The sequence below is a fragment of the Vombatus ursinus genome, unplaced genomic scaffold (assembly GCF_900497805.2).
Source record: "Vombatus ursinus unplaced genomic scaffold, bare-nosed wombat genome assembly UNPS02014778.1, whole genome shotgun sequence".
NCBI lineage: Eukaryota > Metazoa > Chordata > Mammalia > Diprotodontia > Vombatidae > Vombatus > Vombatus ursinus.
The window spans coordinates 36,620,889-36,636,532 of record NW_020954556.1 but is presented as its reverse complement, the minus strand read 5'-3'; the positions used below and the strand labels follow the sequence as shown (position 1 = coordinate 36,636,532).

Genomic DNA, 15,644 nt, shown 5'->3' with positions numbered 1-15,644 from the left:
TAACTAATTTAACTTTTCCTTGAAAAATCTGTATGCAATGCCTTTTGGTGCATATATATTTAGTATTAATATTACTTCATTATCTATGGTGCCTTTCAGCAAAATGTAGTTTCCCTGTTTATCTCTTTTAATTTGGTCTACTTTTGCTTTTGTTTTGTTTGAGATCATGATTGCTATCCCTGCCTTTTTTTTTTTTAAACATCAGCTAAGGCATCACAGATTTTGCTCCAGCCCCTTGCTTTTACTCTGTGTGTGTGTGTCTGTTTCAAGTGTGTTTCTTGTAAACAACATATTGTTAAGATTCTGCTGTCTGCTTCCATTTTATGGGTGAGTTTATCCTATTCACGTTCACGGTTATGATTATTAACTACGTTATTTCCCTCCATCATATTTTTTTGGTTTATCTTTTTCTCTTTTGCCCTATCCCCCCTTCAAAAGTGTTTTGCTTCTGATCACTAGCTCCCTTAATCTGCCCTCCCTTCTACCACACCCCCTCCCTTCCCTTCTTTTCTCTCTTTTCCCTCCTATCTCCCTATATGGTAACAAACATTTCTATACCCAACTGAGTATGTTACTCCCTTTTTTAACCAATCCTGATGAGAACAAGGTTCAAATGTTGCCAGCCACTCACCCACCATCTAGTCCCCCAAACTCTTCCTTTTGAACTCACTCTTTGACCTGAGATAATTTTCCTTGTTCTTCCTCTCCCTTCTCCCAGTGCATCCTTCTTTCTCATACTTTAATTTTATTTTTTTTAGATATCATATCATCATAATCTACTCACACTCATACCCCCTGTCTGTGTATGCTCCTTCTGTAACTACCCTAATAAAGATAAAGTTTTTAGGAGTTATAACTTCCTACATAGGAATGTAAATTGTTTAATGTTATTGAGTCTGTTATGATTTCTCTTTCATGTTTACCTTTTTTATGCTTCTCTTGAGTCTTGTATTTGAAAGTCAAATTTTCCACTCAACTCTGATCTTTTCATCAAGAATGCTTGAAAGTCAATTATTAAATTGATTATTTCATTAAATAATTATTTTTGTGAAGGATTATACACAGTTTTGTTGGATAGGTAATTCTTCGTTGTAATCCCAGCTCCTTTGCCCTCCAGGATATCATTCCAAACCCTCTGATCCTTCAACACAGAAACTGCTAAATCTTGTGTGATCCTAACTGTAGCTCCATGATATCTGAATTGTTTCTGGTTGCTTGAATTATTTTCTCCTTGACTTGGGAGATCTGGAATTTGGTTATAATACTCCTGAGAGTTTTCATTTTGGGTTCTCTTTCAGGAAGTGATTGGTGGATTCTTTCAATTTCTATTTTACTCTCTGGATCTAAGATATCCAGGCAGTTTTCCTTTATAATTTCTTGAAATATGCTGTCTTGGCTCTTTGATCATTACTTTCATGTAGTCCAATAATTCTTCAATTATTTCTCCTTGATCTGTTTTCCAGGTCAGTTGTTTTTCCAGTGAGATAATTCATATTTTCTTCTATTCTTTTGATCTGATTTTATCTAGAAGATGTCTTCTACAGCCATTGGCTTCCACTTGCCCAACTCTAATTTTTAAGGAATTTTTTCTTCAGTTAACTTTTTTACTTCTTTTTCCATTTGGTCAATTCTAATTTTTAGGACAAGTTTAATAGCGCCACAAAACATCAGATGGGCTCAAGCTCAAAGGGGTGACTATGGTACAAACACTGTTAATATAGCACTTGGTCATTAAGAGTGAAAGAGACCCGGCAGGCTCAGCCAACTGGCTGCTGCCCTGGGGGAGGGAGGGAATGATCTGAATGAATCAGGCCCCATGAGGAGAGGGCATACCCAACTAGCCCACACTGTTTGAGCTCCCTCTAAAAAAGGCCTTCCAGTTTGAGGCTTGGGGAATATCAAGCACATTTGTCCTGCAGACAGCAGCTAGTGAGTTCGCAGGCCCCACAGTGGGAGGGAAGGGGGAACATTCACGGCTGCAGAGAGCAGCTCAGTTCTGCTTGGAGAAGTATTCCTTACTCCCATGAGCTTGATGGTGTCACTCCCCGGTTTCCAGCCAGCAGGGCACACTTCACCATGCTTGTCTGTGAACTGGAAGGCCTGGACAAGCCACAGAGTTTCATCTACAGAGTGGCCCACAGGTTGGTCATTGATGGTGATCTGGCAAAGGATCCCCCTTTGTCATCAATGATGAAGAGACCCCTGAATGAAATTCCCTCATTTGCTTTTAAGATTCCATAATCTTGAGCAATGGTACGTTTGGGGTCAGACATCAGTGGTATATTCATGGCTCTCAGTCCACCATTCTTCTTGACTGTGTTGACCCAGGCAAGGTAACAGAAGTGTGAATCCACAGAAGCACCAATTACTTGGCAGTTGAGTTTCTTTAATTCTTCAGCTCAATCACTTAATGCAATAATCTCCATGGGGCACACGAAGGTGAAATCCAAGGGGTAAAAGAACAACACAATGTATTCCCCTTTGTGGTCAGAAAGGCTAATGTCTTTGAACTGCCAATCTGGCATAACAGCTGGAGCTCTGAAATCAGGCGCTGGGTGCCCAATGTTGACATTTCCCATTGCCATGTTGACAGTAACAGCTAGGCTCTGGGGCAAGTTCAGAGGAAGGACGAACACGTGAGGAGGAGCTGGAGAACACCCAATTCTAATTTTTAAGGAGTTCTCTTCACTGAATTTTTGTACTTCTTTTTCCATTTGGTCAATTCAGCTTTTTAAGGCATTCTTCCTTTCAGTAGATTTTTGTGCCTCTTTTATTATTTGGCCAATTCTGTTTTAAGATGTTCTTTTCTTCAAGGTTTAGTTTTTGTTTTTGTTTTTTTTGGTGCCTCTTTTACCTAGCTGTTGACTCTCTTTTCATAATTTTCATGTATCACTCTAATTTCTCTTTCCAATTTTTTCCTCCCTTTGATTTTTAAAATTCTTTGTGAACTCTTTCAGGAATTCCTGTCAGGCTTACATCCAATTCACATTTTTCTTTGAGGCTTTGCTTGTAGCTACTTTGACTTCACTGTTGTCTTCTGGGTTTGTGTCTTGATCTTTCCTGTCACCACAGTAACTTCTTACGGTCAGGTTATTTTTTTGTTTGCTCATTTTCCCAGCCTATTTCTTGTCTCTTAACTTTATGTTAAAGTTGGGCTCTGCTCCTAGGGTAGAGAGGCCTTTCTTGCTATTTTCAGAACTAGTTCCAGAGATCTATAGGTTTTCAGTGCTTCCAACACGGTATCATCTAAGGAAAGGTGTGGTCATTGTTCTCCTGGCCTGTGCTCTGGTATTTACCCAGGAAGGGACCTTGTTCTCCTCTAACTACCAGGGCTAACATTCCTCCTTACCCTAGGACTGTGATCAGGTCCCTTCTCCTGCAGCTTCAAATACTACTATTCTTCTCTGTCTTGGACTTGAGACCAGAGTCCCTACTCCCCCATGAGACCAGAAGCACTTTTTTTCCACCTTAGAACTTCAACCAGGGCCCTTGCCCCCCTGAGAACACAAGTAGTATCACTCCTTTTGGCCTAGGCACTATAACCTGGAACTGTATATGAGCAAAGCAAGAGGGTCCTGAACCCACCATCAGCTGCAATCTCCTTCTAACCAGTTGTCCAACTCCCTCACCATCCATGGGTCGAGAGCCCCTGAAGCTGCTGCTGCCACCAAGGCAGCCTCCTCCAAGGCCCACTACTAGCACCATGGCATAGCCTGTGCTGTGGGGTCTCAACCCCCACTCTGATGACAGAGATCTTTCCTGCCAACTTCCTAAGTTGTTTTGTTTCACTTGACATTTTGTTGCTTCTGCTGCTCCAGAATTCAATTTGAGGCATTATTGTTTTCTGGAGTGGAATTTGGTAAAGCTCAGCTGAGTGCTTCTCTTCTCCACCATCTTGGCTCTACCTCTCTGATATGTTCTTTTAATGTAAATGCTTTTGTTTTTGTCCTTCAAGATTTTCTTCCACTTCAATATATTTGTATTCTCAATCAGTTGTTCTTTCTTTGGCTTCTTTGGAGAACTGTGCCATTGTGGACTCAAGTTATTCTCTTTTGCTAATTATTTCTCCTTTGCAGTCCATAAATTCTGCCATTTGTTGCTTAAGTTTTTTCAAAATTCTTATTTCTCTTTTGAGCCACTCAGGAACATCCTGCTATGATTCCATGCTTTCTTGGGAATCCACAATGTCTTCTGTCTCATCAGGTATTGGCAATATTTTCCTTCTGTTTTAATATCTTTCCTCCTGATTGATCTATTTGTGCTCTAGGTTTTTCATTGAATTTTCTTTCTCCTAAGATTATTAATAGTAAGCCCATAGCTCACTTTCTGACTCCTTCCTTTTTGATGGCAGTTTTACCACCCAGGGTCTGGACCTCAAAATTTTCTAAGCCTCCTCTCACACTAGGCAATTTACATTTCACAGGCCTCAGACTCTGCTCCAAGAGGCCTCTGGAGGGATAGGACTAGAGTCAGCTAAATGCCTGTCCCCTCCTTTCAGGCCTAACATAGCCCCACACTCCTACTAGTCCTCTGACCTAATTCTCTCTGCTCTTTTAATTCTTATGCTGCCCAGGGAGAGCATGCTCCATCTTTCCTCTACCTTCCTGTACCTTCCCCTTCTTCACAAGTGGATAGGTAGTAAGGAGTTCTGTTACTTTGTGGCCACAGAACAGTGGGGTAAATACAGGGGCAGGGTAAGCTGGAAGAGACTGTAGCAGCAGCAAAGACACTACTGACTCAGCCCCTGAATCAGGTTGCGTGTTCTTCTAGGATGGGGATGGGAGGAAGTGTTGGGAGAATTCCTGAGTGAGCCAGCTAGAGATAGGAACTCTCTGCTATTAATTCATAAGCTTCTCTCTGAGCCTGTCATGCTTCTTGGTGTCTCAGTCTATGAAGACAACTGTAATTACTTTCCTCTAAAGCATAACTCTTTTCTGAGGGAGAAGTTTTTTTCCAGAGCTAGACTGGAAAAAATGTCTAGTGCTCCATCTTGTTGATCACATTACCCAGAAGTCATCTAGACCACTAAAATGCCTTTTTAATTGGTTTCCCATTTTCCTGCCTCTCTCCTCTCTGTTACAGTCTCCACACAGCTGCTAAAACAATGTTCCTAAAGAAAAGACCTAATCATGTCACCACCACCCCTCTATACAAAAAATTCCAGTGGGCCCCCCCAAGACCCTAAGATCAAACACAACAACAACAACATATTATACACACTGGTATATTTTAAATGCAAAGAGAATAATTTAAAATATTTTATTCTCTTAAGTACTTGAAACATTCTCCCCTTATACTTAACAGTCAATAAAGTAAATTTTCATAGAATTCAATTTAATAAACATTTATTAAGTGTCTCCTACATTCCAGGCCCTATGCTAAGTAGTGGGAATATAAATAAGAAATAAGAGAGTCCCTAAACTATAATGTTTTATTATATCATTACTATATCAATATAAAATTGATAATATATATCATTATCAATATAAAATGGAAAATATTTAAAGATAAGCTTATGATATAATTTGAACATGTTTAAATTCATCTATCAAAATTAGTATTTTGTTTTAAATAGCCAAAAAGAGTTGCTTACCTGGTAATAAGATTTGATTTGTCTCACCAAAATGGATAAATTTTGAATTCTAAGTGAGGCATCATTGTTGACTTTTTTATTTATTCGCTGACTCTCCGATTTAGGATTACTGTAAGAAACAAACAAATACTTTAGCCTAAAAAATGGAAGATTAATAATGTTTGCATATTTTTACAAAGATGAGGGCCATATCATTAATGCCATTATAATATATTCTAAATATGAGCTGTTATCAAATCTTCATTAGCTGTATAAATACAAAAGGGAATAGCAAAAAAATCCATAAATTACTTGTCTTTGAAATACATTTTTTAATTTTCCTTTTAATGTATCCAGTGTTACCAAAACAAAAACTTTTATACACTTGGAATGCAATTCTAAGGATTTCCAAAAGGAAAGAGAATAAGCATTTATATAGCACCTACTATATGTCAGGCCCCATACTAAGTACTTTTACAAATATTATCTCATCGAATCCCCACAACAACTCTAAGAGATAGGTGCTATTATTATCCCAGTTTTACACATGAGAAACTGAGGCTGAGGTTAAGTGACTTGCCCAGGATCACGCTGCCAGTGAGTATATGAGGCCACATTTAAACTCAGATCTTCCTAACTGCAGGCTCAGTGCTCTATCAACTATGCCACCTAGCTGCCCCGAAGAAGAGGGGGAATGGGTTTCATCCTCTCCTCCATTGAAGCTGTTTCACCTGATCAAGTTTTTAGCCTTTAAACCGAGTCTGTGCCCTAACCCCTTTATCTGACCAAACACCAATTTGAGTGAATCAAAAAAAAAAAAATCAAAAACAAACTAGCAATGCTCCAAAGAACTTTAAATATCCCAACATGGAGGACCTAGAGGCTGTCATGGTCCCTAGGCAGTTGTGAAAAAGACCCTAGGGGACTTTATCAGAGAGCATCAAGAAGATTTGTCCTTTGCACCGTCCCCTCTTCTGTACTGGTCTGTTATGGGAAACACTGCATTCAGCAGAATGGGCAACTTTATGACCCACTACCAAGTTCTGGGTTACATAATCCAGAGAGCAGGGGACCCTATGGAAAGGAGTTGAGTTACCAGGTAGGAAAGCCCTAGGTGGCGTACCAAGAAAGAAGGAAGTTCGGAAGCCAGCAGAAATATAACTTAGACTTCAGCAACAGAACAAGGTTTCTTTTCCAGCATCCTGCCCAGCCTTCAGAGGAATAAGCACAGCAGGAATCTCAGATCAAAGAGAAGTATACACTTCTATTACTCTAAGGCAATAGAGCTTTCCAATTAACTCATAAGGACTGAGTCCAGCAACAGTCTCCTCTTGCTCATAACCAAACTCAGGTCAGGAACTGGCACAGCTCAGCTAGAGGGGATAAGGAAGGAGTAGTAAACAGATTCTGACTGGGATCAGACCAGTCTGAAAGCACTGAAAGCTTGCAGCAACAGGAATAGGCCAAACTTCCCCTCAAGAAGTGCTGCAAATCCCAGGCTGACAAACAAATCCAAAGTCAGGAGGTAGAAGAATAAGCAAACAAACTAATAAAAAAAGAATTATCCCCTCCCCCCCCAAAGAGCTATTACAGTGTCAAAGAAACTCAAGACATAAAACACAGAAGAGAATGACTCCAAAACATAAAAATACAGCTTGGGAACAAATAACTAGAGTACCTAAAAGAGATGAAGCAACAGTTTAAAAAATATTAAAAATGTCTTTTCAGAAATAGATTGCAAGATTATCAAGGATGAGATTGGAAAAGAAATGAGAGCTATGGCAGAAAGAACTGGGAAGGGAATTAACAGTTTGGCACAAGGGATAAAAAACCTTGCCTAAGCAACAAATTCTCTAAAAATTATAATGAACCAAACAGAAGTCACTGAGTCCATGAAGCAACAAGACATAGTAAAACGAAGTCAAAAGACTGAAAAAATGGAAGAAAATCTAAGTATTGCATAGCAAAAACAACTCACCTGGAAAAGAGGAGAAAAAAATTAAGAATCACTACACTATCCATATGCCATAACCAAAAAGTAGCCTAGAAATATTTCAAGAAATCTTAAAAGAAAACTGCCCAGATGTCAGAATGAGAGGGCAAAGCATAAATAGAAAATCCACTGGTCACCCCCCTGAAAGAAACCCCAAAATGAAAACTCCTAGGAACATCATAGCCAAAATCCAGAATTTCCAAAGTAAAAATACTTCAAGTAGCCAGAAAGATTTCAAGTACTGAGCAGCTACTACCAGGACCCCACATACCAATTTGAAGGAGGAGAGAACTTAGAATACAATGTTCCAGAGGGCAAAGGCTATTACCCAGCAAAAACTAATATAATGCTACAGGGTAAAAAGGAACCATGAAATAGAGGACTTCCAAGCCTTCCTGATGAAAAGACCACAGCTGTGTAGAAACTCAAGCACAGGAGTGAAGAGAAACATAAAAAGGTAAATACGGATGAACAATGATAAGGAATTAAAATAAGAATAAACTGCTTACATTCAAGTATGGAGAGATGATATATGTGTTCCTTTTGAACCATATCATCTGGGGTCATAGAGGAAGTCCAATTAGACAAGGACTGGTAATCAGGATGGGCAAACAGAAACCTATGCAAACAAAGAGAAGGAAGCAGGAATGGGGAGCACATGACACTTGAACTCAAAAAAAAAAAAAAAAAAAAAGAGTATGTACACACAGGTACAGGAACACATTTAAATCAAAAGAGAAATAGGAGAGCCTAAATCCTCTACTACCTTTCCCTGCAAGGGTTTTTGCTACTTCCAGGGCATATGAGCAATAAGATTGCAGATTAGTCATTTTCTCTAACCCTCACAACTTCTCCAAAACAGAAATTATGTACCAAAAATAAAGTAACTTCAGCTGTTTCCATGATCTAGGACACCCTGAATCCAAAAGGCTAAAAAAAAAAAATCCAAAACAGTGCCTGAGCTCACTTACTACCAATCTCCACCTCCCACACTACCAGAAGTGAAGCTGTACTGGAAGACCCAAGGACAAGACATAAGCTTACATTTAAACCCATCCATGATTCTCATTCACTCTTTCCAGTGCTGTAGAGTTCCAGCTCCAAGCTGCAGAAGTTTTCGCGGGCCTCAAGAGTCAACCTGACCAAAGCCTTTCAGGAGCAAAAGCGTGCTGGAGGCTCAAACCTGGAAGAACCAATGCTGGGGAAAGCAGCCTCTGTAGATGCCAAGGGGAAAACAGTCTCTGAACTGCCAGTGCTGGGACAGAGAACCAAGGAACAAAGTAGGACAGGTCTCCAGGACACGACACTCTGTATACGAGCAACTATGCAGTACTCCACTAATCCACAGAATCAAACTGGGGCCAGTTCTAACTATCCAAAAGTCAATTGAGGGAAGAGACCTAGACTGATGAACTGTGAATTGCTCAATGTGGGAGAAGGCTGAGCAGATCTGAGATTCAGCCCCCAAAGAAAACTACTAACAGGGGAGAGGGAGGCAGAAATAAATAATTAGGAAAACAGGAGGGAGGAAACTGAAAGTACCAAAGATTCCAGGAAGAAATCCCAAAGACCCTGAACATAAATAGATTAACCAACAAGAAAAACACTAACAGAAGGAAACATGGCCCTTCAAAGCCAGTAAGGGAGTTCAAGCATCTATAAATAAATACTGAAAAATAAGGAATATGATCCAACACTTCATGAGGCAAAAGACCTATAGAATTTGAGGAAAACATGGAAAAGATTGAGAAGAGGAGGAAAGGAAAATGACCCTACTTTGAAGGTGGGAGAGAGTTCTACAGATGAATGCTCCTATGGGTAAAAGGAGATGAGGACCTTACATTGGATGAAGCCTAGAATATCTGGTGCTTGAAAAGGCACCTACCAAAAAGGAAGGGAGTTGAAACTCCTGGAGACTACTGACACCTAGAGGAGTGAGAGAGCATGGAGAGAGGGAGATTTCCAGGCAAATGTAGGGAGGAAAAAGTCAACAAGAAAAAGTATAGATCAAGTAGAGGAGTTCTCTACCATGAGGCAGAGTCTTCTCTGACACCTGCAATAATGGGCATTGTTCTGAGAGTAAGGCACAATGGAAAAGGGGAATACATGCAATAAATCCTAGAAGGCATTGGAAGAAAGCCTGTATAAAGCAGAATCTAGAATGGATACCACTGAAGCTTTGATTGCATGAAGAATACAGAGAAAAGTGAGAGACCACATGATCACAGGGGCCCTGAATTAGAGAAATAGGGTCCAAAGTAAATGGAAAGAGAAGATGGATAATGGATTAAAAGAGTGAAAGAAATCCTTCTGGAAAGACACACAAAAATGAAATTTTAAAAGTTTGTGAAAATAATCTTTTATTCTAAACTAGTGTTGCCCCTGGCTGCCATAACTCTTCAGTTGGAAAAGAAATCAGATATTGCTGGTTCAGTCAGTTTTCCTTATTCTGGTGACTGATTTCAATTGGTTAAAATTCCTGAATAATCATAATCTTTGTCTATTACCATATTTGGTTTTTTTTAAATCCATTTCCCATTTTACAAAATCAACAGCTTAAATAGTTTAGGTTAGAATAACCTAAGGTACCACATCCTTTCATTTCTGGCATTTCTTCAAGCTATGTGCTGATTTTGAGCTCTACTCTGACAAGTTGGTGGTGTGATTATACAGAGCAAATTCAGGAATGATCCCCATGTCAGAAATTACTCTTTATTTGACACTTGCCATGTTCAGGATTTCCTGAACTCTTTTCTTAAAATATTCATAATGCATAAGCATGAAGTTTCTGTATAATATATCTTCTTGTGTTTGCATACTTCTACTATATAATAATATTTCCAAATATTATTACATAGCACTTTAAAGTCTGAAGAGCTCTACACATACAATATCTAACCACCAGGAAGTAATTGTTAGTTACCTCCCTCTTCTCTTTCCTTTTGAACACCTGAAAGAGCTCACTTTGTGCTTTCTTCCCCAAACAAATATTGGGCCACCTAGAAGGGAATAATATATTTACTCCATTTTATCTCCTTCCCTCCTCACAATTCTTTTGATCTCTACGCATCCCTTCATAAGCATGCTACCTTTAGCAACAAGACAAGAGAATGAAATTACAGGCATAAGGAGCCAAAATCATTACTTTTTCCAGACAATATATTGTTCTACTTGGAAAATCCCAGAGAATCTACAAAGAAATCGATAATAGCTCTTCAACAAATTAACAGGATATAAAGTAATCCATAAACATCATTAAATGCCAGAAAAGAGAAATGCCATTCAAAATAATTCCAAAAGGTACAAAATACAGGGGTATTAAATTACCAAAATGTACATAGGACTTATAAAAAAAAAACCACAAAACATTTTTACAGAAATAAAGGAAGATTAAAATAATTAAAATAATCATGGATGGGACATATCAATATATTAAAAGTGATGACACTGTGTAAATTAATCTATATATCTATACTAATCAAGCTACCAAGGGGTTACTTTTATAAACCTAGACAAATCAATAAAAATCATTTAGAGGAATGAAAAGTCAAGTGTTTCAGGGGAAACAATGGAAAAAAAGTAGGAATGAATGAAATCTCATTTTGCGATCTAGACGGCAAATTGTCTAGTGGTAAATCAAGAAAACTATTTTGACACTGACTAAAAAAAAAAAAAACAACAACCAACCACCAAAAAACAGAAAAATTGATTGGTGGTAGACAAGAAAGACCTAGAAGCAAATAAACACAGTAACACTAAGTTATTAGGTCAAGAATTGAAGCTACTCCATAAACAATAACAGGTGGGGGGAAAAAATAAAGCAATCTGACAGAAAACGGGTTTAAATCAAAATCTTTTCTGAATTAGTTCTTTAAATTATTAGTTTTGTTTTTTTTTTTTGGTGAGGCAATTGGGATTAAATGACTTGCCTAGAGTCACGCAGCTAGTGAGTGTTATGTGTCTGAGGGCAGATTTGAACTCAGGTCCTCCTGATTGCAGGGCCGGTGCTCTATCCATTTCGCCACCTAGCTGCCCCTAAATGATTAGATATTTTTTTTAAATGATTAGAATCCACTTTTTTTTTTGTTTTATTAGATTTTTGGGAATGAGGCACACTTTGCTTTTTTAATGAGGTTGCTCATTCTCTACTTCATACTATCAAAACTTCTTTACATTTAACCAATCTTTTTTCTTATGCTAAAATCTCAGAGGTTGAGTTGGCTTTACTTTCAAAGGCCAATCTATATGTGTCCTTGATCCCATATCTTCCCTTTCTCTCTTAATTTTCAGTTTCTCCCTATCTACTGGTTACTTCTTAGATGCCTAACAGACAAGCTCAAATTCCCTCTACATTAAAAAGCTCCACCTTCTGGGCATCTAGGTAGCGCACTGGATAGAGCAATGGTCCTGGAGTCAGGAGGGCCCGAGTTCAAATCTGGTCTTAGACACTTACTAGCTGTGTGACCCTGGGCCAGGCACTTAACCTCAAATGCCTCAAAAAAACCCAAAAAACCCTCCGTCTTTCAAGGAATCATACAAAAATTAAGTAAGCAGAACCAGAAAAATATTTTACACAAAGACCACAATAATGTAAAGGAAAACAACATTGACAGACTTCAGAACTCTGATCAATACAATGATTAATCATGAATTTAGAGGCAATGGTTCCTGCCACTGGGCAGAGAGGGTGTTAACTATAAATGCTAAGTGAGTCCTACACATTTTCTTTTTTTCTTTTCTTTTTTTTTTTTAGGCAGTTGGGATTAAGTGACTTGCCCAGGGTCACACAGCTAGTGTCAAGTGTTCGATCTGAGTCCAGATTTGAACTCAAGGCCTCCTGACTCCAGAGCCAGTGCTCCATCCACTAGGCCTACACATTTTATAGATACAGCCAAGTATTTATTTCACTGCAACAACTTCTTAAGAGAGGAACTGTATTTGGAAGAGTCACTGGAAAACAAAAGTGATGTTAAAAACATCATTAAAGCTTTTTTTTTTTTTAAATAACCCTTCCGTTTTGTTATTGTTCAGTAGTTTTCAGTTGTGTCCAACCCTTCATGAGCCCATTTGGAGTTTTCTTAGCAAAGATACTAGAGCAGTTTGTCATTTCGTTCTCCAGCTCATTTTACAGATGAAGAACTGAGGTAAACAGGGTTAAGTGATTTGCCCAGGTCACACAGCTAATTAATGTCTGAGGCCAGATTTGAACTCAGAAAGATGAGTCTTCCTGACTCCAAGCCCAATACTCTAGCCACTATGCTTCCTAGCTGCTCCGATCCTTCCCTTTACCCTCAAGTTATTTTCCTATATCGATTAGATTATGAGCTGCCATAAACTTTAAGGGCAGGGACTAGCTTTTGCCTCTTTTTGTATGCCCAGCACTTAGCACAGTGCCTGACACAGAGTAGACATTTAATAATCATTTATTTACTGACTGTCCCTCTTCCCATTCACACTAATAACTTGTTAGAGTAGCCTGCATTTGCTATTTCCATTTCCCTACTCATTCTTCAATTCTTTTTTATGTTAACTTAATCTTAATAATCAATTAAATTGTTCTCTCACAGGTCATCAACGCCTTTTTAATTATGCCCAATGGCTTTTCCCAGTTGTTAGTACCTTAAACTTTATAGCAACTTAAAAGTTTGATAACTACTAATCAATAAGCTTCTTTTGGATATTTCTTCCGTCCTTGGTTTCCTTGACACTGCTTCGCTCTGGCTCTCTTAGTCAGATGATCAGGTTTTTGGGTCTCCTTTTCTGGTTCCTAATCCTTGCCCACCTCCATAAGGCTATATCCTAGTCACTTCTAAGTGATCTCAATACCTAACAATCAGTATCTAGCACAGTACTTGGCACTTAATGTAAGCATTCAATAAATGTTCATTTATTGATTGACTTAATCTACTTCCATGGGTTCAACTTAACTTCTATATAGATGATTGCTAAATCATATGTTTTTTACTTTTATATCTCAACTACCTAAAACAGTGCTGTATATGCAGCAGGCACTTAAAGGTTTGAATTAAAGTAATTTCATTTGCAGAAAAGACTTTCTCCTACAATACAAGATGAACTGTTGAATGATATGCACATAAATATATATCTCAAAGGCTATTCAAATATATCTTTTTTAAAAATGAATTTAAATACTCTAAAATTTTATAAAGCAGAAAAGGAAAATGAACCATTGGCAAATAGCCTACTAATATAGGACAAATCTGTCCAGAAGTCAAGAAGCAACATGGGAGTAAAACATGTCCTCAAGCAATGTTGCAGTTAGTAGCAACCTACTTCTGACATGTCACATCAATGTCTACTGAGACAAAAATAATCGAATTATCTACTACTATACCCACTTTTTAAAAATTGGCCTAAAAAAACACAACAACATTAAGAGACCAGGCTGAAAAGTGAATGAATTAATGAAAACGTTAATACTTTATATTTGATTTTTGTGCAGGTAAGAATCACATCTCTACTTATTCAATGACTATAATCTATCAGAAATAGAAATTTGATAGCTTTAATGGTTATGCATTTAAATCTAAATAGCCTGAAAACCAATTATGCATCCTCTCATACCATCTGTTCACCACTATCACTTAAAAACTATGATCTGTGTTCATAAGGTTAATATCATTAAAATTTTAAGACTAATTGTATAATTGTTTTGATTTTGTTCTTATATGAAAACATATTCAAGCTATTCTGTTTAGTAATATGTAAATGTACATTTTAAAATTGGAAATATGCTTTTATTTTTGCCAATATTAGTATTAACAAAGTATCTGGTTCACAAAAAAAATCAATTTTTAAAATTCAATTTTTTTTGAGGCAAAAACCTCTCAGAACAAAATGATACAGAGTAGCAATATATTTTCTACAAGCAGCTTAGACAAATTTCACATGTACCATTCACCTAACACAATTGTCAAACCAAAAAAAAATGGTGACATATAAATCAAAGTAATACAGAACGTAACAGGAATGTTTTCAATATTTACAATAGAGCATTCCTTCTATTTCTGCTCAGTATACAGAAAAAAATAATAAAATTAAGGGCACTAGAGTAAGATATACCTAAAACTCAAATCAAAACATTTATAAATTCTGACAAAGACTCCTGACAAAGAGAATCACAACAAGATGGCAGAGCAAGTGGGAGCAAAACAACCTAGCTCTTTCACAACTACTCCAGAAGCCTATGCACACTAGAGAAAGGGACTCTAGCCAGAAAATTTTGGCCCAAGAGCATAGCTGAGGGAATTCTTTTAGTTTGGGGACCAGAGGTGAGCCTGGAAATCCTTAAAGATAGAGCTGTGTGAATCCAGTGAAGGTAGAAAATAGACTTGCCCAAGATCTAGCCAGGGAGGCCTGGAGCCTACAGCTGTGTTGCTTTGACTCCAGTCTAGGACTTAGGAGCCTATGGGAAAAATATAAGAGACTAGAATCAAGGCAAATAAGACAATTAACACTCATTACCGTGCAAATGTGAATAGAATAAATTTACCTATAAAACTGGAAAGAACTGTAGAATAGAACAATATTTCATTTATAAGAAGCATATAAAGCAAAAAGATTCACAAAAAATTTAAAATGCTGGAGCAAAATCTATCGTGCTTCAAGTAAACTCAAAAAATCAACAGCAGCAATTATGATCTCAGAAAAGGTAAAGATTTAAAAAAAAGGGAAGTATGGGAGAGAATAAACTATATTATGCTTTTAAGGGGTATATAATAAATCAGTATTGATATTTAATGTATATGAACCAAATGACTTTTTCAATAACACCAGGGGTAAAGTAAAAATGTCCATCATCCTTTGATATAGTTCTACAAATACTAATTATAGTAAGACAATAAAAAGAAATTGAGGAAATAAGCATAGGCAACGGCTACAAAAGTTAAGAAGGATGAGGGTTAGGAAAAGGCCACTGGATTTGGCAATTAGAGATCACTGGGAACTTTGGAGAGAGTAGTCTTAAATGATGAAGCTGCAAGTGAGATTGTGAAGATGTGAGAAGAGGACCTGGAAGCACCAGCTGAAGATGTCAGCCTTCTTGAGTGAGTCAAAAGC

At 37.7% G+C, this 15,644-nt stretch overlaps 1 protein-coding gene and 1 pseudogene across 10 annotated transcripts in view; both read right to left on the bottom strand.

Moving 5' to 3' along the window:
- Positions 1 to 15,644, bottom strand: part of CCDC88A (coiled-coil domain containing 88A) — a 172,798-nt gene that overhangs the window by 134,224 nt on the left and 22,930 nt on the right. For all 10 annotated transcript variants that reach the window (XM_027865057.1, XM_027865058.1, XM_027865060.1 and 7 more), the window contains exon 3: positions 5,594 to 5,702. In XM_027865057.1, the coding sequence (XP_027720858.1) occupies positions 5,594 to 5,702 (109 nt within the window). The remainder of the gene's footprint in view (positions 1 to 5,593; positions 5,703 to 15,644) is intronic.
- On the bottom strand, positions 1,991 to 2,585 carry LOC114045202 (annotated as a pseudogene).